Source organism: Xenopus laevis, chromosome 3L (genome assembly GCF_017654675.1).
Source record: "Xenopus laevis strain J_2021 chromosome 3L, Xenopus_laevis_v10.1, whole genome shotgun sequence".
Classification (NCBI taxonomy): Eukaryota; Metazoa; Chordata; class Amphibia; order Anura; family Pipidae; genus Xenopus; species Xenopus laevis.
The window spans coordinates 59,876,634-59,903,242 of record NC_054375.1 but is presented as its reverse complement, the minus strand read 5'-3'; the positions used below and the strand labels follow the sequence as shown (position 1 = coordinate 59,903,242).

The following is a 26,609-nucleotide window of genomic DNA, read 5'->3' as shown; positions in this document are numbered from 1 at the left end:
TACTAAAGATCTTACAATTACATTTGTTCACTTCTCTAACTAATTTTTCTAATAGGTTCTAAAACATTTGATTGATTTAAATGCCAGATATGAGTGCAACCATAAACCTTGTGATATATTTTCTCCATAGATTGTTGCATTAAGAGAACAAAATGCTCACATACAAAGAAAAGTGGGAACTGGAGAAGGGTCGGAGCAGGATGATCTTGAAGGAATGGAACAAGGGCAACAGATTCATGATAAGGTGAAATAATTTAACAGCATTTTCACATTTTGCACAGCTTCTAGCATGTGTACTGTACTATATGCAGTATTTTGTTTAACTTGCATACTGCAGTATTCCATTTACCACATTTGGAAGCACTATGACTTTTTGATACTTTTGAGTTTCTGTGTGACCATAAAGCTCTATTTCATAGGCGACTTATGACATCTGCCTTTTTTATGTGATTAGGTAAGAACAAAGAGACTGTTTGTCATCCTAAGTCTAGCTAGTCTAAGGCTGCTATTTAGAACATCTGCATTTTATTGATTTATTGCATTGTTACCAAACACTGTTCCAAAGTTTTTAGCTCTACAGAAATATGCCATCATTTGTGCAGTCTATGTACAGAATGCTTGCTAATCAATTGGCAAGTATCTATATGTCTAAGAATCGGACAGTTTATCACACATAAAGTAGCATTCTATTGGATAGTAACTTCGTGTTTGCACAAATATAGTTCTACATGAAGAAAACAGATTGGGGAAGAATTGATTCCAGGATTTGATTCTTAATTCGTCAGAAACCCAAGGCTTTTTGGCTAAATTCACCATTGGTCAGAGGAACCACTGTTTCTTCTGTATTTTATTTCAACAACTTCCCTTGTGAGCAGTACATGAGCCTTGACAGCTGCTAATTTAGTACTTAAAGTTATCCTGTCATCAGAAAACATGTTTTTTTTCAAAACGCATCAGTTAATAGTGCTACTCCAGCAGAATTCTGCACTGAAATCCATTTCTCAAAAGAGCAAACAGATTTCTATATATTCAATTTTGAAATCTGACATGGGGCTAGACATTTTGTAAATTTCCCAGCTGCCCCCGGTCATGTGACTTGTGCCTGCACTTTAGGAGAGAAATGTTTTCTGTCAGGCTGCTGTTTTTCCTTCTCAATGTAACTGAATGTGTCTCAGTGGGACATGGGTTTTTACTATTGAGTGCTGTTCTGTAATAAAACCTACCTGCCCTGGTGGTCTAGCGGGGCGGCGGGGACGCCCGCCGCGCCGCCATTGGTGGGGACGCCCGCCGCGTGGTCCTCTTCCTGCGCCATCTTGCCTTCCTTAGGGCACACGCGGTGCTCCTGCATGTTGTTTATAGGCGCAAACATGCTGGCGTGTTTGCGCCAGTGCGTTTTGGCGCGAATGTGCACGTTTTTGGCGCAAATGCTTTCCCCTATAAAAGGCCCATTCTAACTGCAGACAGATCCCCGTGATAGAACTTGTTTTCTAGTGATTTCCTGAGTCTTGTGCATCTGATCTGTATCCTGTCTGTTTGATTACCCACGTTTAACCCAGCCTGTTCTTGACTACTCTGCATTCTGTATCCTGACCCTTGCCTGTCTACGACAACTCTTCCTGCTTAACCCCTTGGTTGACAACCCCGTTTGACCCTTGCCTGCCTGACGATTCTGATATCCGCCTGCCTCGACCCAGCCTGTCTGACCATCCTTCTGCCTAATCCTTTTGTACCGTGACCTTCGTCCCAAAAGACTTTGCTAACAGCAGTGCCCCTTTGCCAGCCAGAACATCTCGCCTTGTACCCCTCGTTAAGTCCAGGTGGCACCCAAGTAAGCTGAGGGCTCCTCCCGAAGCTCAACTGTTGTCACACTACTGGTAAAGCCGAGCTGAGACCAGGGTGCTTGGCACTTGTTAATTTTTTTCCCATGACAGTATCCCTTTAAGAAATTCTTGCCTTAGCCCATATTGCGAATGGTTTGCAGTTACCTCATTTTACTTTAAAAAGAAACTTTTATGTCTCCCAGGTTGCCAAGAGTATATGTAAATGTATTTCTCATTTTAAAGATCTAATGTTTTTATGCTTTCTTCTTTGCTCATCATAGTATTGCTTTCTTTTTAAGTATCTGCTATATTAATAACTAAGTGATACTGATGTTCTTTTTACATTTCTTACTAATTATCTATCTTATTAACTAATCCATAGTAATGCTCTACTATCTTGAATACTAATTTAAATGTAATTGGTTCAGCTCCCATGCTACTCAGTAATAAGCAGCATGTACAGTCCTTACAAGATGCTAGATATGGCATGTGACACAATAAAGAACAGTATACATGATATTAGAATCTAGAACTGCATTTCATTATAAAAACAATTTGAGAGGTTCGTTCTTATTGAAAATGTGTGAAATGGAACTTCATGTAACCCCCTTAGTAGGTGAGAGATGTGAATATGAAAAGAATTGTTGATCTTATTTATTTGTGATTTTACTATTGTGCAGAATAATGGAAATACCCTTGGGCCCTGTAATTGTTGTGGGGCTATATTCGTGACTAGATGAAATACAACATAGGGATATGTGTGTGTATATATATATATATATATATATATATATATATATATATATATATATATATATATATATATATATATATATATATATATATATATATATATATATATGAGACAGTAAATTGGTTTCATTGTCTATTTCTATGTACTCATTAGACATTGGTGTTTTCATGCAACTGTAGTATTTAAAGTAGAATAACTAGTGTCTTGTTAGTGAACTCTTATAGCCATGTCCCATATTTTTAAACTGCAGTAATATGGCAAATGTACACCACAAACTGTGGCACATGAGTTAGATTTGTACAGGTATGGGATCTGTTATCTAGGGTCAGATCCCATACCTGTACAAATCTGCTTGGGTCCTGAGGTTTTCTGGATAATGGCTCTTTCCGTAATTTCAGAAAATCATTTAAACAATAAATAAACCCAGTAGGCTGATTTTGACTCCAATAAGGATTCATTTTATCTGATTTGGGATCAAGAACAAGGGAATATAATATTGATTATGTGGATAAAATGGAGTGTGTGGGAGACTGCCTTCCCATAATTCTGAGATTTCTAGATAATGGGTTTCCAGATAACAGATCCCATACCTGTACTGTAAAATTAGCAGCCTTGATTTTATATGGAAAAAAAGGGGCATGTGTAATTCTGGCTGAAATATTAGTTGAAGATCACAAAATTGGTTGGCAAATATTATACCTCTGCAAAGGTGATGTAACTATGCCTAAATTCACAGCAAAATTTTATACATTTTATAATTCTTTGGGAATTCCCATTTTTAATCACCAGCATCCTAACCATAATCAGATTATATATAAATTATAAAACAAAGTGCAGCTACAAGACTAGTATCTGAATATGTTTTGCAAGATAAGACTTGCACTTCTAGAAACTCGATTTGCTGCACTATTATTACTACTGTCACTGCGGTTTGGTCACCTAAGGCTCCTAAACCCAAAAAATATTTTGGGACAGTAAAAGAAAATGCAATTCTACAATACACATTTATGATAAATTTTAATTGGTTTTAAATATATTAATGATATTGCAGCTGAAAGCATATCTGTCACTTGTCTCTGTCTCCTGAAGCAATGTTGCAAGTCAGTGATAAAAGCTTAATAAAAACATGAAGCAGACCTGAATGCTATTAAACTGTCAGACCCAGAGAACAGAGGGGGATAAACCAACATGCTTTAGACTGTAATTATATTTCTGAATTTTGAAATGTTAAATTGCTTAAGAGTTGCTTATAATTATATTTTCTTTTATTGTGCAAAAACAATAATTTGTTTGGGTGGAGGACCCCTTTAAGTTTGCACATGTAAATTTAGGTTGTACACATGCTACTACTAAAGATAATGCATGAGTTGCTTCCTGAACTAGTTGAGACAAAAGTTGTCCTTTAGTATATTTTCAAACCTGTGTACTTTCTACGATTTTACTTAAGTTAATGTGGGATACATGAAACCTCACATAATTACATCATCAACTATTTTTTGTGCTTTTTGCCATTTCTGTTCCATTCTAATCACTTATACTGGAAGTAAAATTAGATGTTATTACCACAGGTTGTTATTATAATTGACACAATAATTATTGTTTATTAATCATTTGTCATCTTAGATTTTTGTAATTTTTGACATTGCCCTGATATAGTATAGCTTAACCCTGCTGTTTGCATTGGCAATCTGAACTTGGATTGGAATCTGTTTTTTTTTTCCATTGATTGAAGGTTTTATTTCATAAAACTTGATAGCATTTGCCTGCTACAGATGCAGGTATAACTATATCAAATATTGCTAGACTCTCTAAAATATATTTCCTTTTTACCTCCTATGTACCTTTTTTACTTATGTATTGCTTTCCATTGTGCCTGATAATATTGCTGGGCTTCTTTCCTATAAACAAGTCCTCTAAAACCAATGAATAGCTCTAAAATAAAATTAAATTTGTACTCTCTTCAGCTGAAAAAAGGCACTTAACAAAATGGAATGCCATATAAACCAGGCTATAAAATATGTATTAAACCTTCAAGGACATACTGGCTATATCCTTCTGGTGCTTGTTTTGCCATAGAAACTGTTGGCATTCAAAAATGTATTCTGTATTTCTTCTATATACTGTATATATCACTGTACAAATGCATCTTTATTGAACAAATTCTGTCTTGCAAATGTATGTTTTTTTTTTTTTACAAAAAATCAGAAGATATTGCTTTCTTTTTAATGATATATCCACATGGAACATGGCTAATCATTAGGCAAACTCTCTTACTGCTCAGCAGAGCCAAGTGGAAGAAGTTGGATTTTTTAGGGCCAAGTGGAAGAAGTTGGATTTTTTAGAATCAGTCTTCGCCAAGGGTAGCAGTAGCGGTCAAAAACAATAGGGTGTTTTGTGTAAGATGCCAATAGTTAAGTCACACGTGACAAACTTCTTTACATGTCATTTTACAAGATTACAGACCATCTCCGCAAAAGATGTAGAACATATTATGGAACATTTTTTAATCAAGTCAAAGAAACACATACGTTTGCATAACTCACATACTCTGGGAGGTGCTGTCCATGTTGCCCCAGACATCCAGGTTTTTTTCTTTGATAATCTATGCCCCCACATTTCTCATTGGGCCATCCTACATTTGATCCACTTTTAAACTATAGATGAAGGTAGAGTTAACAATAAAATGCTTATATTGGGCAGGATTGCACAATATATAGTTTTAGTCATCATTTTGATTTAGGGAGGCTTGAATATGAATATAGATATTCATATGTTATATGTTTAGATTATTTACATAATTAATTACAGTATTGAAAACATACAGTACTTTTGAAATGTATTTGAAATATATTTGAATATATTTGAAATATAAAAATGCTTGCTTATGTACAAAATTATTTGCTTATTTGAATTCTATATTTTTTTACAGAGATTGTCCAATGGATCAATAGATTCCAATGATGATGCAAGTCAGATGTTGGAGCTGCAGGAACTGCTTGAAAAACAAAATTATGAAATGACGCAAATGAAAGAGAGATTATCATCATTGTCAACTCGTGTTGGGGAGGTTGAGCAAGAAGCAGAGACGGCAAGAAAAGAACTTGTGAAAACTGAAGACATGAATACTAAATATCAAAGGGATATCAGGGAGGTAAACAGTGGAATTTATTTTTGTTTTTATTTAATTGTAACAAAACATTTTTGTAAATAACAGGATAATTGAAAAAAAACCCAATGTTTTTTGCAAATGGTTTTCTATTCCTTTAAACCCCCTTAGGGGTAACAAATATATTCAATGTATGCTCAAAAACATTACCTGATGCAACCTATTTTTTTTTCAACAAACACATCACTGAATGCTAAAGAAAATGTCCAGATAAAGGCTTCATGTCAATCAAGCAAAATATCATTTTGAGTCTTCATACTGGACAGGATTCTAACAGCAGTTATTCCCAACCGGATAATACACACATTAGCCGTACTTTTAGTAGAAAATAGTAATGGTTCCCTGGAAGCTCCATCACACTTGAAAAAGGGCCCTTGGTGCCCGCAACATGTCGTGTGGATGCACAATAAAAGCTTTATTTGCAGTTATCCTGCTCACAAAATCCCAAGTTCACAAAAGCACATGTTATTACTTGTGCTTCTTGATGTGTATATATTTTTATGGATACTATATTATACTATACTAAAGTAAAGAATAACATATTTCATTTTAATTTTATATTTATTCAGGCTGTGGCGCAAAAGGAGGATATGGAAGAAAGAATCACTACTTTGGAGAAACGCTATCTCAGTGCACAACGAGAGTCAACATCCATACATGACATTAATGACAAGTTGGAAAATGAACTGGCAAATAATCAAGCAATTTTACGTCAGGTTCAGTATTTCCTTTAATAGAATGAATTTTAGGTTTCTGCTGTTACCTCAAATGCAAGTTAATAAACCTACTAGTTGGTATCAATTTCAGTTCAGTTTCTTCCTAAAGGGCATTAATGTTAGCAAAGCTCTTTTGACTGTGCTGAGTGTTAAGTTTCTCAAGGTGCATAGTAGGTTTGGAGCAAAGAAGACATTATCTATGTTGGCCAAAAATACATTGGACCTTAGCTCATAACAAGGTTAAAGAACCATGAAAACACTGATGCTTTTGTCATATTGCTATAAATTCCAGAAAGAAATCACCAGTGTTCGGTCTAACCCACGCTGAGGTTTTGACCATCTGCTAGACACACCCTTGTGCGAGCACTTGGTTTAACCCTATACTCTGGAGTTGACCAGCTGCTAGAAACGATAAAATAAATATTATTACACAAAAACAAGAAAGATTACCAGCGCATAGTTTAACAAAAATGAGATATAAGTACCACACTTTGTTCAAAATATGTAAGCTCGCGTGCCACGTCAATGCCCCTCATTTAGTGTGAGTCCTACACTTCATATTGGCATTCTAAGTTTGTAGTGCATTTTAAAATCAAGTCCCGCAGCAAACAGTGTAACTGAGTAGTAAGAACATGTTGTACTTAACCTTAACTCAGTCACTCTAGTGAGAAAGCAGTGAGCTTTTAGAGCTGAACTTCATGAGGCAATCCGGATTTTACGTTGCCATTAGTTATGGGTGAATCTGTGCCAAAAAATTAGTGAAACGCATTGAAGTCAATGGGTGTCAAAATCATTTTCGATGCGCAAGATGACAAGATACATGTAGTTTATACCTGTGATTTTACAATCAGTAAATTATTCTGTGCGTCGCATGCGTGACATCGCCTGGCGACAAATCGTTCCGAATTGGCTTGTGGAGTTCAGCCCTTAAGCTCCAGCCAATGAACATACACCTAGACATAGTTCCTTGTTCTAAAGGCTGAATGTTAGAACAAGACAACAAAATACAACAATATTGTTTAATCTCAATTTTCACCCTAATTTGCCTGTAGACTGCTTTTCTCTCCCGCCCCCCTCCCCAACCATTCTGTTTTTGGAGCCCTATTGGTGACAGGAACAATGGTGCTCAATCACAAAGAAGCCACAGCCATCAGTGTTAAACTATACAATGTCACAGCTCTCTATTCCTTAATGGTTGATTCACTACTGACACCATTACAAAACTACAGCTAACACAATTAAAATTTACTTTGGCCTTTGCAGCCAAATTTGTTTATAGCCTGGATGTTTGTTTTTTAAACAGCTGACCAGTTGACTGTTGACTGGTTGTTATGGTTAACTAGAGCACAGCAAACCTTAGACCTCTTATTACATTACCATGTAATTACCCAATTTGATTTAATGTTGATTTGACTGATACCCTAGATACCCTAGTATATTTTCATCTATAGTTTCTGCACCTTTAAAAGGAGGCAACCCAAAAACCTACCAACAAATTTAAATATCTTTATTTATTTTACTTGCTTTAGTTTCTGGAATAAGAAGTCATTTCATGCACTTATTTTTATTCCTTGAGATTAGATGGAAGAGAAAAACAGGCAATTACAAGAGCGACTAGAAATGGCTGAGCAGAAGCTGCAACAGACTATGAGAAAAGCTGAGACCTTACCAGAAGTTGAAGCTGAGTTGGCTCAAAGAATTGCTGCTCTTACAAAGGTACTGAAACAGCACTAAATAAACATTTTAAGCTGTAATCGGATGGTCATTCACAGGTACATAGTTGTGCTGAATTGTGTATTTTTTTCAGGAGGTCATCAATTATGCAATTATCAGAGAGTCAGTCACTTCTATGATGCTACATCCTTGCTTAATATTTATATCAGTTGCCCATGAGATGCTCCTCTCCATCTATTAACTTGTCATTTTTGGTCTTATTTAAAAAGCGTGTGGGTGCATATACATCTGTATAGGGCAGTCTACATAATTTTTTGCACATTTATGATTGCCTATGATTGCTGAAGTTGTAAAATATGTTATTCTGAGGGTACAATATAATATGCTGCACTCTAATCCATTTAGGTTTTTCATTTGCATTGCATGCAAAATATTCTTCCATCAAAATCTTAATTTTACAAATACCATGGGAGAATAGAATATGAGTAAATAAAAAAATCATGTTCTAGATTGGAAGAAGAATATTGAGCAGTCACACTCTTTTTTTCTGATTTTGTGCATAGGCCACTTACCAGATATTTGGTATATGGTAAACATGCCTTGATGTCCTCAAAAATAGTCATATGGAACCTGTTACTATAGCTAAGAACAAAAAAAGCTGCCTCACATAGTAACATTGTGGTTGCAAAAAGATTTATTCCATCAAGCGATCATTGTTTGTAGGAATGTACATGAGTGACTCGGGAAGTTATGATTAGGGTCAGATTTCTTATGCTTTCCGTGTCGGATTGGGGATATCAAAGTAAACATAAATTTGATTATGATCTTTTTGTTGATCATGTTTTTTTATGAATCAATTGCATTTTTAGTGGGATTTTTAATCCACAATAGGTCTTTTAAAAAAAATAAGGGGATATTTATCAAAATCCATTTTTTTCAGATTTTTTAAATTAAAAAAAAGTCTGAGGAACCTAGAATCGACAATTTGACCTTATTTATCATTGAAAAAAACGCTCAAAATTTTCTTTAACTTGCTACAGGACCCTGACAGCTTGGAGATGGAGTATTTTCAGATTCTGAATTTTAGCAGCCTCAGGGTATAATAAAACATGAAAAGCTCTAGGTTTTTTTCCCCCACTAAAAGTTCTGATTTTATAGTAAAAAAAAAACTTGAATTGTTCGAGTTTTTGGCATTTGGACTTTAATAAATAACCCCTTAGTTTCACTTGAAGCATACTGTATATCTTTTGAAGTCAGTAACGTTACTAGGGAGCGGGGGCCCATTGCAGACTCCTCCTCCGGAAGAGATCTTTTCAGCGGATTCACGTCCGCACTAACCACTGTCGATCCTGAGAGTGTGTGGGCCCTTGTGCAATCGCAGCCCATGCACTACCAGTAGTTGCGCCACTGTTTGAAGTTACATAAAGTTACTGAAGGATATGTTCTTTGTGAATTTAAAAATGGCCACACAATGGCCCAATGGCTCAATTAGATACTGCATAAATTCCCCACCGTAAGTGGATGTCATTCTGCTTATTTAGATCACTGTTATGTTTTATATAGTTAATAAATATAGTTAATAAATGTTTTGTTGTAAAATAATATACTCTATCATTGAATTGCTTTTCTTTCTCCATTGTTTCTATTCTTAATATTTGAATATATGAATATATCCATCAGTAATATATCCATAAGTAGCTTTTCATTGATCACTTTCATTGCAGCATTCCTTTTAGTTAAATTACCTTACTGCATCATTCCAAGCAAAGCTATCATTTAATATTTTATTGCTGACGCAGTTCTTCTGTAAACTTAAATAATGATTTTGCTGTCACATTTTCCTTTTCCACATTTAGGATGTTTTATTTAGTGTTAGTGTATTTTGCTCTGAATTTTTTATACTTTTCAATTTTGTCCTTCTCCTCTTCCTGACATGTTAGTCTGATCCAACCTCTTCTTCCTCACCTGATGATTATCAATATGTTATGGAAGCTAAACTCCAAGAAATGATCTCCATACATAGGAAGGTAGTCCTACTGGACTTTACTTTCTATTGCTAAATAGAATTCATCAGATTTTATTTTTCATCCTTGTACATTTTTCTTTTAATTATTGATAATCACCCATCACGCAGTTTAGCGCTTCAGGGGCTTATGATTTAGAGTGGCAGGTTTGTAATCAAACCATGCACAGTTTGCATGTTACATTTGGCTGATTCATTGCTCATAAATAAACCCAATGTGTTGCTGATGCTTGGATGCAGCAGGCCTCTGTAGCTGACACATTTCAAGCAGTGCTCTTCAGCTACTTACCTCAGTAAAGTTTCTTTTCCTAGAGTTAGTTTGCAGTTAGCAGTAGCTTGCTTTTTTTGCCTTCTTATACCTGACTTAAATAGGCTTAGTACGTTGGCTATATATCTTTTCGATAATACATTTGTGTTTGTTACAGGCTGAAGAAAGGCATGGGAATATTGAAGAAAGGATGAGGCACCTAGAAACACAGCTTGAAGAGAAGAACCAAGAACTTCAAAGAGTATGTATAACATGCAACGTACAATTATAGTGACAGTAGATATTTGTAATGATTTTTAGTGGGTAGCCAATCCTAAAAGATTCAGGTCAGATGTCTCACCTCCCAGTCTAGAATGTTTTTAAAGAAATGACAATTGTTAAAGCATAATATGTTGGTTAATCAAAATTGTTCATTGGTTTGACTATAACACAAAACGTTTCTATGGGCACTTTCTGAATTGGTAAAAATAATTTACTATTTTGTTTGGAAAATTTGTTTAAGTACTAAATGCATAACAGGGGGACTGTATATAGGAAAGTCTGAGAAAGGTAACACACACCATGATTCACTGTAAAAAATAAAAAAGTGGACACACTAATAGGAAATCATTTCAATGGCCCTCATCGCTCCATAAAGGATTTAAGAATTTTGGTTCTTAAGGGCAATTTTAAATCAGATAATGAAAGAAAAGTGTGGGAGTACAAACTAATGGAAACTTTCAAGTCTTTGGAGAAGGGACTAAACCTGGGCCTTGGATTTATGGCTAATTATGTGGACTAAGAAAGGCCTGCACCAGGTCAGAAATACCAACATGTGTGGATCTGGGCTAAGAAATCAAATGGAATTCCTTTTATTCCACACTCCATTAATTCAGCCCCAATTTATATTCAGCATCTTTGACCCACCCTACAGATGCAGCCACTTTGGTTTGTCTGTTTGACACAGAATAACTAAACACAGATATCCCATTTATCTCATTTAACACAGAAAACTGTGTCACAACATCCCATCTAATTAAAGCATTCACCATTGTGAACAATGGTGCTTTGGTATGCTAATGAAAAGGTTAAATGCATTAAATGAGTTAAGATAACTTTAGATAACACAGTTTCTTCAATTAACTCTGAGTCATGACGCATTTAACTCACAAATCCAAGTGGCTTCATCTGTATCTTGTACCTTATCTACTTGTCTCTTGCAGATCCCCTCATAAATTACTTTGACTCCATGATGGGCGAATCTGTGCTTTGCTGAAAAATTTGTGAATTTACCACGAAATTCGCAAAATGGCAAAAAATTAGCAAATTGCATGGAAGTCAATGGGAATCAAAATAATTTTGACGTGAGCGCCAATTTTTATACGCACAACTATTTGGTCCAAATGCATTAAAGTCGATGAATAATTTAAATGCGTGACAATTTTTTGATGCAGCAGATTTTTTGCCGGCTAATTGTTGCCGCAGTTTCGTGAGTTAATTCGCTTGTGTTGAAATGCGGAACTTTCCCGCAAATTCATGTCTGGCAAATTTATTCGCCCATCACTACTTTTTATTTCAAAAGGGTTGCCCTGTAATATTTGTAAAAGTTATAAACTGCATTTAATATTGCATCATATAGTAAATTTTATGCCTTTTCCTTCAAATTCTGTAAGTTCTGTAAGAAGTACCAAGAGAGTTTCAAATTCTGTAAGTTCTGTAAGTAGTGCCTAGAGAGTGACTATGTGCCACAGTCTATCTATACACCAATAATAGTGCAAGTTGCTATTAGTATGATTATAATCTTGTAAAAAGAAAAGGTATTGCTTTATATTTGTGGAGGAATTTACTACCGTTATAGGATCCCTTATCCGGAAACCCGTTATCCAGAAAGCTCTGAATTACGGAAAGGCTGTCTCTCATAGACTCTATTTTATATAAATAACCAAAATTTTTAAAAATGATTTCCTTTTTCTCTTTAATAATAAAACAGTAGCTTGTACTTGATCCAAACTGAGACATAATGAATCCTTATTGGAAGCAGAACCAATTTATTCAGTTTATTTAATGTTTACATGATTTTCTAGTAGACTTAAGGCATGAAGATCCAAACTACAGAAAGATCCGTTACCCTGAAAACCCCAGGTCCCGAGCATTCTGGATAACAGGTCTCATACCTGTTGATATTTAAAAAATTGCCATTCTCTATTTTATGAACTCTACATAACAGACTGCTTGCCTGATGTATCTTTTTATTTTAATGTACTTTCACAACATTAATGGAAAAGTTTACAACTTAATTTTGTCTGAAGGCTCGGCAACGGGAAAAAATGAACGAAGAGCACAACAAAAGACTGTCTGATACAGTGGACCGGCTTTTAACAGAATCCAATGAACGACTCCAGTTACACTTGAAAGAAAGAATGGCTGCACTAGAAGACAAGGTTATCCTGAATTTTCTTTCATTATTTATTATTGTGTTCCTAGTGATTCATTTAACAAGGTTTATGTCAATGAGTATTATTTAACAAGGAAGTTCAAAGTAAAACCTAAGCAGAATTTAAGTTAATAGGTGATTGTTATACTCAGGATTTTATTATATTCCATATATAAATGAGAAAATGCCATTCTAATGATTCAGTCAAGTCAATCCAAAATGTAATGGTAATGTTTTAATATACAGTAGTTATGCAGTAAGTTGGCTTAAAAAAAGTCAATTTTATTTAACTGTCTACAGTTTGATTTAGGAGAAGGTAACCAAAACCTACCGACAGGTCATCCTGTAATCGGGCCTTACAGAAAGGATGAAATGCATTCCTGACCACAGAGTTTTACATGGGTTCTACTTATTGTTTAAAGATCATTATGGCCTTTCTTGGTATAAAGCCATCTTGCCTATGATTGATTCACACCAATGAATCATTCCCATCACTTGGTAGGGAATTTCAAAACCCGGCTGCCTTTACAGCAAATATACTTTTCTTGTTCTGCTGGTGAACACATTTTTCGTGAATCCCAGTGGATTTCTTATTGTCACCAGAAATGTCATGAATGTCATGATGTGTGGTTATCAAATGTATGAAAGAAGAGACAAAGCAAACAAGATGTAAGAAAAGGGCAATGATTAATATAAAATTAATGTGTACAGAGGAGAGATGTAAAAGTGAACATTCCATTAAGCACTAACAAAGGAGAATGACCTTGCTGGTGGTACTTCTTGAAGGAGAATAACAATAGCCAGCTAAAATATGGCCGCTACAGCATTGTTCAGCAAATCTAGTGTATGGATCCAGGTCATTTTAGAAGCTCTAAAGGCAATACAATAATACAATGATATCTCTGAGAAAACTGTGAATCATTATAAAGGCTTGAACAAAAAAACTATGAGCTGAATCTGGAAAGAATTGCAACTTGATATGACTTTTCCCCACATGATTTTCCAGTGACCGGCAACCTGACTGGCAAAGTAAATAAGCTTTATATTCTCATTCACAGAAATGACAGAGACAACAAAAACAATAGGGCTAGTTTCACCTATGTAAGAATTATGAAGTCAGTGTTAACAGCCAAGCATAGCTGAAAGAGGATCAGTCTTATTGTCTATCTCATGCACATAGAAGGCTTACCAATGACATTGCTGCACTTTCTTCTATCTGACTGTGCTAGATTAGTACCAGGGGCCATCTGAGGCGGCTACTGCTATGCCGCCCCCCAAACCCTCCAGAGCTTACCTTTCCTGCACCAGAGTGGGTCGGGTGGCATCGCTATTGTGTTTTCTGCACTAAAACTAGAACTAAAAACTTGAAATTAAGCTCTTAAAATTACCAGAAGGCTGCTTGCTCAAGTTGTCTCATGGCAACAGCACCCCTAATTAGTACTTGAAATAGATCTATCCATTTGCGTAAGGTTTAGGGTTCAGTACTAACAAACAGTTACACAGCTGCACCCGAAGCAAACCAAGTATATTGTACAGTAAATTATACATCTTTATGGGATAATATTTTTTGAACATACGAAAAGACACATTTTACTCTAAGTCTGTTCTAACCATGAAATATGCATTTAAAAAATATGCATTTAAAAGTACTGTACAGGTTTGTGCCCACAAGCAACCGGACCATGTAACATACAGTAAATTAATGGGGCACTTCTAACCTCAAGCCGGTACTCCAGCCCAAATAGTAAAACATGACTTTTATCTATGCACAATTACAGTAATGTTTTTTTCCGTTATTTCTACATTTTTTTTTTTTTTTGGTTCAGATAAGTTTATTAGAACAAAGAATACACAGGTAGTTAGCAGTTTTACAGCGGTAGATAAGCATATATGCATAACAGTCAGACGTGCAAAACAGTCCAAACATGAGGTTAAATTACAGAAAAAAGATCAAACAGACAGTTATACATCTTCCAAAATCCATAATTGCCAAATCTTAAGATACTGTTTGGAAGTACCATTCCTCCTAGCTATGAGATCTTCTACCTTTTGCAAGTCTTGGACCGCTTTTTCCCATGCCTGATATGTAGGGGGGAGAGAAGCCCTCCAATGAAGCGCTATGAGCTTTCGGGCCAGGAAAAGTAGCTTGTTAACCATTTTACGGGCTGGGGATGCCAGTGGGGTAGGTGGGTCCATACATAATAAGTACCATTTAGGGTCAAGTGGGATCTCAAACCCTAGTAGTTTCGTTATCCGAGCCTGAATGGCCACCCAGAAGGAATGCAGTTTGCCACAAGACCAAAACGTGTGCATGAAAGTACCCTCTTCCCTCTCACACCGCAGACATGTATTCGGGAGCATCGGATTAAGCCTGTGAAGGAGTGTTCTAGTGTAATAGGCCCTATGCACAAAATATAACTGTTGAATTCTAAACTTGTATACAGGGGAAATAACCAGCGGGGACTGGAGAACTAGTTGCCATTGGTCATCAGTCAGTAGGGCCACATCCTGTTCCCACCTGTCCCTGGCCTTCAGAGAGGTCTTTTGATAGACACTGTGCTGTAGTGCCTTATAAAAGAGAGATATTTTGCGCCCGGGTTGTGTTTGCGTAAACACCTCTGATACAGGTGTGCAAGGCAATTGATAATTAGAAGACCTAAGAGCCTTCCGTACAGCCCCCATGATTTTATGATAGGTAAGCCATTGAGAGGGGGGGATGGCATACCTTTCCCTAAGGGTAGAAAACGAGACCCCTTCGCAGTCATCCCAAATTTGGCCCAGGGTAAATATCCCCGCTTCTAGCCATGCTTTGGGGACACTCAACCTATCCAAAGGCGGTAGTTTACTATTATACCATAGGGGAGTAAGGGGATCCAGTCCTGCCCGATTCGTAAGATGGTTAACCCTGTTAAGTATACCTTTTTGATGGATCAGCAGCGGATTATGAGCGGGCCTGGTATTTTTAGGGGCAACGGTTAGAATGGCATGCATTGGGGGGAGTTCTGTGTGTAGTACTGATTGCCACAACTGATAAAGTGCCTCTCCCTCTGAGGAATGCAGTAGAGTCCACAACTGCGAGAGCTGTGCTGCCAAAAAATACATCTGCATGTCAGGTAAAGCCATGCCACCCAAATCCTTTGGCCGATAGAGTGTTGCCAAGGCCAATCTGTTCCTGGAGGACCCCCACACAAAGCGCCTAAACGCAGACGCTAGCTCTACGAAAAAAGAGCCCTGTACCCTGGTGGGCGCATGCCAAAGTAGGTACAGAAGCTTCGGGGCTATGATCATCTTAATAATCTGGATGCGACCTGTAGGACCTAATGGCAGCCGCTCCCAGATTTGAAATTTGGACCTTACCCATTGCAACAGAGGGGCAATGTTAAGAGCGTAATAGGTAGTGATCGGCAGAGCAACTTTAACCCCTAAGTAAGTGAACTGAGAGGATCTTTGTAGCGGAATGGCGTCAGGGATGGCAGCCCCTGCATTCAGATCAATAAGGAACAGAGTTGATTTAGCCTGGTTAGTTTTCAGTCCCGAGATATCCCCAAACTCTTTGGTCAGGTCAAGGAGTGCAACTAGTGAGCCTTGTGTATCGCCCAAGTACACAAGTGTGTCATCCGCATACAATTGTATTTTCTCCTCTCTGGTACGGAGTTGGAAGCCTATAATCTGGGTATTTTGGCGGACTGCAAGTGCCAGGGGCTCAATGGCCAAGGCAAATAGGAGAGGGGATAGGGGGCACCCTTGTCTCATACCTCTAGAAAGGGGGAAGGTATCAGTAAGAGAGGCGTTAAGTCTCAGCGAGGCTATTGGGTTTCTGTACAGCAATTGGACCAATTTAATGAAATGAGGACCTATGCCAAAGGCTTCCAGGACTTTCCATAGGTAAACCCACTCTACGGTATCGAAGGCTTTTGCCACATCTAACGCCGCTATTGCCCTATGACCCACATTAGTGTGTTCAACAGTAAGATTGAGCATGAGCCGTCTAATATTATGGGCAGTGGTTTTACCTGGGATGAACCCTGTTTGGTCCTCAGTGACCAGATGGGTGACCACCCTCCCTAGCCTTCTCGATAGGATCTTTGCCAGAATTTTTACGTCCGCTGTCAGCAAAGATATAGGGCGATACGCCTCGGGGCAAGTGGGGTCCTTACCCTGCTTCGGTAACAGAATAATGGTGGCTTCATACATAGATGCAGGGAGTAGCATATGATCAAGAGCATAAGTATACGTTTTTAACAGGTGAGGGGCTAACAGTGCCGCATGAGTTTTATACACCTCAATAGGAATGCCGTCCACTCCCGGTGCCTTACCCACTGGAAAAGACCCAATCGCCTCTAGAATTTCATCAATGGAAATGGGTTGATCGAGATAATCTCTAAACTCTGCACCCAGCGTAGGTAATGTCAGTTTATCTAAAAAAGCATCTACTGCCCTCCCCCCCGGGTCTAGCCCAGAGCGGTATAGATCTGTGTAAAAACCGACCATAGTTTGCCGAATTTCTTCAGCATCCGTAGTAAAGCTGGTGTCTCCTGTTCTAAGTTTAGTGATTGTAGGGGGGGCCACCAGCTCTCTCGTGAGCAGAGCTAGCATTCTCCCCGCCTTCTCCCCTTGTTCCAAAATCCTAGCTTTAGCAAACATATGTTTATATTGTGACCGTTCCCAGTCAAGGTGGGCATATTTCTCCTGTAAAAGCTTCAATTGAGAGCAGTGCTGGGGGGAGGGGGTGTGAGTAACCAGGTATTCGGCCTGCGATACCTCCAGTTCAAGGGCCGTGATTGCCTGTCTCGACTGGGTTTTATGCATGTTAATTTGTTATTTCTACATTTTAGTAGACTTCAAGATATTCAGTACAACTGTGATCACATTTAGAACACAGCTGCTGTCACTGTAGGTCAGGAGGTTTGACAGTAACAACTGACAATCAGACGAAAAGCCTCAGGTCATAATTTATATGTATATATATATATATATATATATACACTGTATAAATATGCATATGAATGTTTTATTCATAGCGAATAAATAAGATTAATAGTGAGTCTTTTATAGATATTCAGGATATATTCAGGCTTTACATACTTATTTCAAGAAGAAAAAAAGGCATATAGTGTATCGTGTAGGACATCAGTGCTTCATTATAGCTATCTGTAAAAATTAAATTGCTATAGAATTAGCAATTTGTTTTTGGGTACACACATAAATACACAGCACAAGACACTTATTAAGCTCCTTTGTAATTGAAATTTTAATAGAATTACTACCAATCACAAAGGAGACCCTCCCATGAATCTAGCTGTAGAAGTATAGCCAAGAGGTTCTTCTGTCTTATTGGCCGCAGTTTGAGTTTTACTAGTCTCTTTGCTTTGCTTACATAAGAATGCTTATTCAAATATAGAAGCCTTTAGACGTCAGGATGCATAATGCTGAATACACATATTTTCTTCTCAGCTATTCTCTATTTATGTAACCCTTTAGCTAATTAGCCAAGCAACATACAGATTTCATATTTGGCAGTGGTGAGCAAGTGGCTTCCCTCGCTTACGTGATTGTACATAGTTATTTGTAAATGTTATTAAGACGTAATGAATTTGCTGGTTATGAATCTTGAAATTATATAGCAGAATCTAGCTTTCCTCTAGCCACAGCTCTGATTCCCACAATGCCAGGCATGCTTCTTGACAGCATAATTGATCATCTGGCTTTATTCCTTGCTTCAAGAGTTAGGACATTTTTGTTGCAGAGAAATGGGCTGACAAATACTGCTTTCAGCAGCAAAAACATTTACAAATAACTCTAAAACCAAATGTTTATTGGCAAAATGTGTAGAATTTAAATTCTTTTAGAATAATAAATACCAGGGAATATACAAGACAGAATATCTATATATTGAAGTGCATAATTGTATATCGGCATCTAATTCCCTCATTAAAATCCTTTCAATATGAAAAAAATGTGGGGTTCCCTATCTAACTTACCTACTCAGGTTTAAAAAAGGCAACATTTCTAAAATATTGTCACAGATTTAATATACAAATGAAACTGTAAAAGATACTGTAAAATTCTGGCCCTTCTTTCCGTATAGCTTCATTTCACATCTTGCTGGGGAAGATGTGAGGGTCTGATAGGCTGTACAGGCTATTTAGTGATGAATTAACTTGGGATCTAGCAATAATGGACCACAGGCAAGGCTTGATGTGTTCATTTCTCCTTCTTCCTGATTGATATCAGAGCCCCAGTAAATCCAGGAAACTGTTACTTTCGCCCTATAAACTGGCCAGCAAGTTGCTAACTAGGACAAGAGTCTGTCGACAATATCACCCAATGTATGGCAGGCTTTTAAAGTTTGGCATCCACAAGTAATAAAGGACTAGTGGGAGGCAAAAAACATTTATTAAGAGATTGATATTTGCTTTGATTGGAATATTTATCTCTTTGTATGTTTTTTTACTGTATAGAACATTTTGCTTCAGGAATCAGAAACCTTCAGAAAACAGCTAGAAGAATGCTTACATGATAAGGTAAGAGAAAGTGTGGCAAATATTCGTTTTACTTCCAGAAATGTCTGGTTTAATTATGAATTATGACGTTTAAGCCTGAATATACTTTGTACATGACATTCTTGCATAGTTACATGGATGCATAATTATCAAGAAAAGGCAAAATGTTGATCATCAAATGTGACCTATGCTGCAATTTTCTCATGTTTCACTTACCTTCGTTTATTAGATCTGTATGTTTCTGAGACATGTATACATGTGCATTATCATTCCTGAAGGGAGAAAAAAATTATGTGACACTCTTAGAGCCACCATTATTTCTTGACCACAACACACAAGCAAAAAAGTTTTATGATAAAACTTGCTAAATTGGTTTAACTTGATATCCGAGACTAATTCACCGCAAATGGCGAACACAATACCCTACATAATAAATATGTGAGAATATCATTATTTGTCAGTGGCATTATTGTAATTTTTCAGGATCGACTACAAGAAGAGGTTGAAAAATTAAGATCTGATGTTGATCAGGTGAAGATGAGAACAGGGTCCTTGATAGAAACTACATTAACGAGGTACTTTTTATGGTCAAAAATTCCTGACCAGGTTTATCTTGATTACATTATTATTTTTGATTTTTGATTTTAACTGTGGCATATTGGCTTCTGGTATTCCACTGCATGATCCACAATGTGTGTAGCCACAAAATTATACATTGGTGCATATTCGTCATCCCAAAGACAGAAAATATGTTTCTTCTTTTTGCTGCCTTGGGAAGAACTAACCCTATAACTTGTCTTATTACCTCCTGGTGCTGCCCAGGTGATTTTTTCTTTAATAAATCATATCTATCAAGAAAAAAAAAAACTTGATTTTTGATAAACCTGCCCCATAGTGTGACATATAGGGGCAGATTTAGCAAAGTGTGAGAGCTCACCACAGTAACATTCCACCACTCTCTGTTCATTCCTATGAGATTTTAATGGATTATTTATCAATGGGTGAAAGTTCAAGTTCCCCATTTTATAAATATGCCCCTTAAAATCCCATAGGGATGAAAAGACAGTGACAGAATTTTACTGTGGTGAGCTTTAATCTCAATCTTTGATAAATCTTCCCCATAATAGTAGTAATATTCAATGTCATTATATATTATTGTGGTTTTAATGGAATAGACTAAGTTGGTATACTTGTACAATAATATGAATGAATCAAGCTACATGTAAAAAAGGTATTGTGCATAGTACAGATAAAGCAAACATTCATACACATTGATAGCTTATCAATCCTCTAATATAGATGTATATAGTGTACATATAGTTAGAAAATTACTTAAACTCTGTCCCTTTTCTTTGTTCATAATTTTATTTTTCATCCCTTAGATATAACTTTTTTAAGTGAATTGTATATGAGATTTTCATTACAGCTTACGGATGGATACGCATTTGGAAACCACAGCCACAACAGACAGGCTGTTTAGAAATCTAAGGGGATAAAATTAGGTCAGCTGCAGGAAGAGAGGGATTGAGAGGATGTTTTGATTGCATGGTATAAATGATTGTTGCCTGAGTATGAATGTAATGGATTTTAACAAATTGTCACTCATAAGATAAAGAGGGAGGTTTCTAATTAGGTTCTATTTTAAGCAGAAGGCTGCTGTGTTAAGTGGATGGTAAAGATACTGTATTTGTGCGTGGGAGAGAAGAGAAATTTGTCATTCCTGTAAGAAATGAACATGACAACAATACATTTGCAGCACAACAATGGGGCCACAAAAGCCTTAAAGGGGTTGTTCATCTTTAAATTAACTTTTAGTATGATGTAGAGAGTGATATGCTCTATTATTTATTTGTGTTTTTTTTGGATATACAGATTTTTATTCAGCAGTAAATCTCCAATTTGCAAATTCAGCATACATTGATAGATAAGATACTCATATGAATAGGAGAGGCCCTGAATAAAAAGATGAGTAATTGTTTGTACCAAATTTGATTTATTTATGAAATGATCAGTTGGATTCTGAGCAATTTGACAACACTTTTTTTGTGGCTTAGTTATAGTGGCTTCAGTGCATGGCCAAGCCAGCCGGGTGAAAGCCTAGGGAAAGGGAGGGAGGTAAATAATGTGTGGGGAAGGGGGAACAGGGACCCAGACTAAGGGTAGGCAACCATTGAGTTATATGCCAATCGCCCCTCCTCTGTTCATCCCTCCTCTAGGCAGTGTAGGTGGTTTTTCACAGTGAGCAGGACAGATTCTAAGGCAGAAGACATCTAAGGCACCTAATGCTGCCCCCAGTGCTTAACTTTCCTGTGCGTTGGGGTCCGGGGGAACCCTCATTGCTAGTGTGGAGGGCGCAATTGCATTCTCTCCCACTAGAAAAGTCGAATTTCCATCTTAAAAGCTCCTAAAGGTACTGGGAGCTGTTTTTTTGCCACCCCTGGTAACCTGCTAAGCACTGTTGCAGCTCCCCCTGGCAGTGAAGAGCTAAAATGACCTGCCAGATAATGATGTTATGGCTGTGGTGTGAATGTGAGTATCTATGGACACTGGGTTTAATTTGGAGGGGGCTGAACTTGATGGACTTTGGTCTTTTTTCATCCCAACTTAACTATTTATCTTTTTTAGTACAAGAAGTTTTAACTTAACACAAAAAATATTTCTGATTTTTGAATATTACACAAAGATGTTAAACTTTTGGGATTTACAAAAATCTGAAGCTAACCTAGCAATTCCATTAAAAGTGAGTGTGAGATGTACATCTACATGAAGTAACATGAGCATGTCTTTTATATAGAACAGCATAGTAAACACAAATTCTTAAAGTGCTGCATCTGAAGCTACACTTTGTTAGGGTAAGGGAAAGTGTTGCATTATCCAACTTTTCTTTTTGTTTTAATATCTTACATTTTAGTCTGTTCAGCCATCTAAAAAGTGATGTGAAGAATTCTCATATCATGAGAAGGGGTCAAGAGGGGTCATCAGGTCTGGATATCCAAACCTAGAAGCCCACACAAGCCTGCCTGTTCATGTTCATTTGGCTGCCTTTATTCATTCAGTTATCACTGTTGGTGTCTCTAACACTGAGAATCTAAATAAAATGTTTACTACATTTTAATAGGGATGAGCGAATTTTTTCGCCTTGTTTCGCTGCAAAAATTATGCCCATAGACTTGTATGGCGTCATGCGTAAAAAAAAAATGTAAAACTTTAATGGGCGTCAGTGACATTGCGCCGGCGGCAAATTTTTGGCGAAACGAAACGGGTCAAATTCGCTACATTTTAATGCTGGACTACAATGTAATATATGCATTAAAAATTTGCACATTGATATCACTATATATACTGTACTGCTTGGTGCTTTCATCCATAATCAAGTCTGGACAACATATTGTATGTTTGATAGCTGGTGAGTAGTGATGGGCAATTAAATTCGCCAGGCAGAGATTCGCGGTGACTTTCTGCATTTCGCCGCCTGCAAATTTTTTCACTAAACTGCTACAAAGATTTGCTGTGAAAAAAAAGTTGCACGTGTAAAAATTGTCGCGCTTTAAAATAATTTTAATGCCCATTGACAATTTTGGACAAAAAAGTTGTGTGTAAAAATTGTAGCGCATCAAAATTATTTTGGCGCCCGCTTCAATGCATTTCGCAATTTCTTTCGTCATTTCACTATTTTCGTCGGAGTTTCCGAATTTTTCGGGGGAAGCAAAATGGGACAGACTAGCCCATCACTAATGCCTACATAAGCACCACAACCAGTGGGGCACAGAAATGTAGCTTTTATAGATCAGTTGCTCTGGGACAAATTAATCCTGACACACATTACTGCTAATTTCAAAGAATTTATATAAATTATCCTTGACACTGTCATTCATTGTATTTGTTTTGAGTCATATAAACATAATCTAAATATCTTTGGTAAGCTATTGTTAAAGCAGAAAAGGAGGTAGATTGGACCTTTTATGTTGGCAGACATTAAAGCTAACATGTGCATCATTAATGATCAAGGAATTTCCTTTCAGAATTATTTAGTCATGCAGCCTCTACTTCCCATACAGTCCAGTTTCTAGCCCTAATTTCCCAGTGGAGCCTCATTCTGACTGACAGTTTGATGCCTCAAGCTGTTTATGTCACAAATTTACATGCACATGATCCTACATAAATAAAATCCCTCTGTCTGTCACATTGGGTAACATTAAAATACATATTAAGTGCCTCAACCCAAAGTTACAGCTATAAACCAAGCTATATCCTTAATCCTCATCCCGTCATATTCCCATCCTAATTCTGATGAAAATGGACCTCTTGTGTTACTTCTAAACTACACTGGAATAAACTAGCACTGAAATGAACTAACTATTGGGTTTAATCCTATACCAACTATAAAGGGAATTTTACACCCTGCTTATTAACTTATTTAAAATACATTTAGTGGAGCATAGTTAATTTGGGTTAAAAAAATAGATGTCTTTAACCCTCAGAATTATTAACCCAACCCATATTTTGCCAAAAATGCAGCTCTGTTTGTGTAGTACTGAGACATTAATGGGTAGATTTGAAGATTTGAAGATTTGAACAGTAAATTCAAATTTTGGAGTGGATTTTTTTGGCCAAAACTCACAGTTTCAAGTTTAAAACCACCAAATTGAATTCAAATTCAAATTTGAATCTAAGATTTATCATCCCCCTACCCTGGAAGTAACTCAAATTTCGATAGGTCACCACCTATCATTCATGTAGAAGTCAATAATAATAGCCTTCCTAACATTCGAGGTTTTATTGGAGTAAAACTTGATTCAAATTGAATTTGAGTTTTCGGGTTGGTAACATTCGTTCAAATTTTAGTTTTTTTCTTAAATAAGATGCAATTCGAGTTTCTAGGTCATTTGAGTTCAATCAAGGTAAAAAGAACTCTAACTTTGACCTTTGATAAATCAGCCCCTAAGGGTATGGGTCACAATATCACCCAGCAGATTATTTCACAGCCTAATCGATATCGGTGAAGAACAGTTTGCTCTGCTTGAGGTTACAATTCAGTTCCTATTATCTTAGTTTAAAAGTTCCAAATGTTTTACCAGTGTAGTTGCATGTCATATAAATATATTCTTTTTGTGCCTATTTTTTTTTTACAAGGCAGCAGTATGACATAGAGCAACAAGAAACAATATTTAACTAGATTGTTCTTTTAAAAAAAATAATAATATGTTGAGGATATGTATCCAGCAACACCACAGAGTAATAGTAGGTTTTCAGTAATAACAGCAGAGACTGAATAAATGATAGATGTCTAAAAATACAGAAAACCACTGAGCTGTTAAAAAAAAAAACCACGCCCAATTTAAATAAAACCCCAACCTCTGAAAGGTTTCATCTAAGTAAGGGCCATAAAGACGTGCAGTTAGTAGTAATAGGCGAAACTGACCTTTTCACTTTGCCAAAAATTTCACAAAATGCTGAAAAATGTATGTTTTTCAAAAATGCTTTGCTGTCAATGGAAAGGCAAATTAACATGACTGTTAAAACATTTTTAGTTCAGCAAAAGCATGTACATTGCCCACCTTATTAGAAAAGCTTCATTTCTTTATGCTACTACTGTTCTTCACAGGAAAAAAAAGTCTCAATACTGTACCATGTGAAAAAGTTTACTTATAACTTATAGTAGTTAGCTGCCAAGGCATATGGTTGTGTATTATATTGGGAATTTTAAATTATTGTTCAATTGCGCATCTGCAGCAGTAACCTTCATGACCCCCTCACCTCTATCAGCGTCAGGGTCGCCTACATCACCAAGGCAGCTGCCAGAGCAGTCTATGCACTGAGGACTTTTAAACATGAGATCCTCAAGCAGCTGGATCTGAAAATCCCCACAAGCAGCGCGATTATAAAGGTGAAGATCGTGGAGATGTGGACCAGAACGATAACATGCCTGTGATCATCCATCCCTGTCCAATGGATCCGCAGAATTTGCACTCCTGATCCGCCAAAGTATCCCTACATCACCCAGATTAAAAATAAATATGACAATGAAGGGATTAACACCAAGATGACCTATAGCAATGCAGATGAAGACAGGCTTTCCTGATCACCTCAGCAACCCCACTGAGGTGGAATTTGTTTGACACCAGGTCCTTCACTGGCCCAGAAGTAGCACCGACCCCTGAAGCTCCTACTTTATAGTATAGTGGAAACCTTCGGCACAGAAGCGACTGCACCACTAGCAGTGATGTGAGGGCCTCGGGCATTCGTTTGGGTTTTGAAGGGTGGCGGGGACAATATCAGCGGTCATTTCCAGCATCTTACTACTTACACTGGTCCAACTGTAACAGTTTTGAAAGGGCACTTTTCACATATTTTAAGGCAAAGCGAAAAGGGAAAGATTTGCCCATCACTAATCATGATACCTTCAAATTGTAAAAGTGACATCTGCCATTGACTCCTAATTGACCTCGGCAGGTTTGAGATGGTGGATTTTCAGATTCTGACTTTTAGCAGCTTTGGGCTATAATAAATCTAAAAAAATCGAGGTTTAGTAAATAAACCTCTTAAAGTAAAGCTCTATAACATTATGGCCAATTTCATCTGGGCAAGAATGCTAGAAATACCCCATGTATAAAGAGATGTGGAAATTTACATCGTCTCTCACTTTTCGAGTCTTTTTATGGTAAAATAGGCTCCAAATGAGAATGAAATATTCCTCTTTCTGTACAGTAAAAAAAAATCAATGGCTTATTTTTTTTCTATATTGACCATCAATATTGTCATCTAAAAATATTTACAAGCAAAAGTAATGAAAAATGTTAAATCAAATTAGAATTAGATTATTTTTTTTAAATATTGGGTAACATATTTCACAATAGACAATAAAAAGATACAGATAAATACTGCTTTCAACAACACCTAAAATTTTAATTGATGTAATCCAAAAAAAATTGCAATTTAAAGTCTGGTGAGAAAAGAAAAAGTAAAGCAATACAGTAATCATATACTTGTGTTTCATAAATTTTATTTACAGTATAAACAAACCTTCAGGATGCTATAAAGAAAAGGATCACAAATACTAGATCTATGGCCTATAGTAACAGTTTTATAGATATTTTGTCCACAGAGTTTTTCAGTGCTTGAAGTGCCTGAAATCAGCACCATGTTTATCCTTTGATTTGCAAAATTAATTATGTGAAGACACTTGCAAGATGTTTGTGAGAGTTTTCAAGAAAACTTGCATCAGAGGTTTCTACGCCACTACTGGGGTTGAACGGTAGCATTTTTAGACTT

At 36.8% G+C, this 26,609-nt stretch overlaps 1 protein-coding gene across 7 annotated transcripts in view; it reads left to right on the top strand.

The window, feature by feature from the left end:
* The window catches only part of LOC108711045 (liprin-alpha-2), a 186,804-nt gene that overhangs the window by 132,331 nt on the left and 27,864 nt on the right, over positions 1-26,609 (top strand). For all 7 annotated transcript variants that reach the window (XM_041586288.1, XM_018252369.2, XM_041586287.1 and 4 more), the window contains 8 exons: positions 131-244; positions 5,504-5,725; positions 6,310-6,456; positions 8,038-8,172; positions 10,579-10,662; positions 12,710-12,841; positions 19,296-19,358; positions 19,821-19,912. In XM_041586288.1, the coding sequence (XP_041442222.1) occupies positions 131-244; positions 5,504-5,725; positions 6,310-6,456; positions 8,038-8,172; positions 10,579-10,662; positions 12,710-12,841; positions 19,296-19,358; positions 19,821-19,912 (989 nt within the window). The remainder of the gene's footprint in view (positions 1-130; positions 245-5,503; positions 5,726-6,309; positions 6,457-8,037; positions 8,173-10,578; positions 10,663-12,709; positions 12,842-19,295; positions 19,359-19,820; positions 19,913-26,609) is intronic.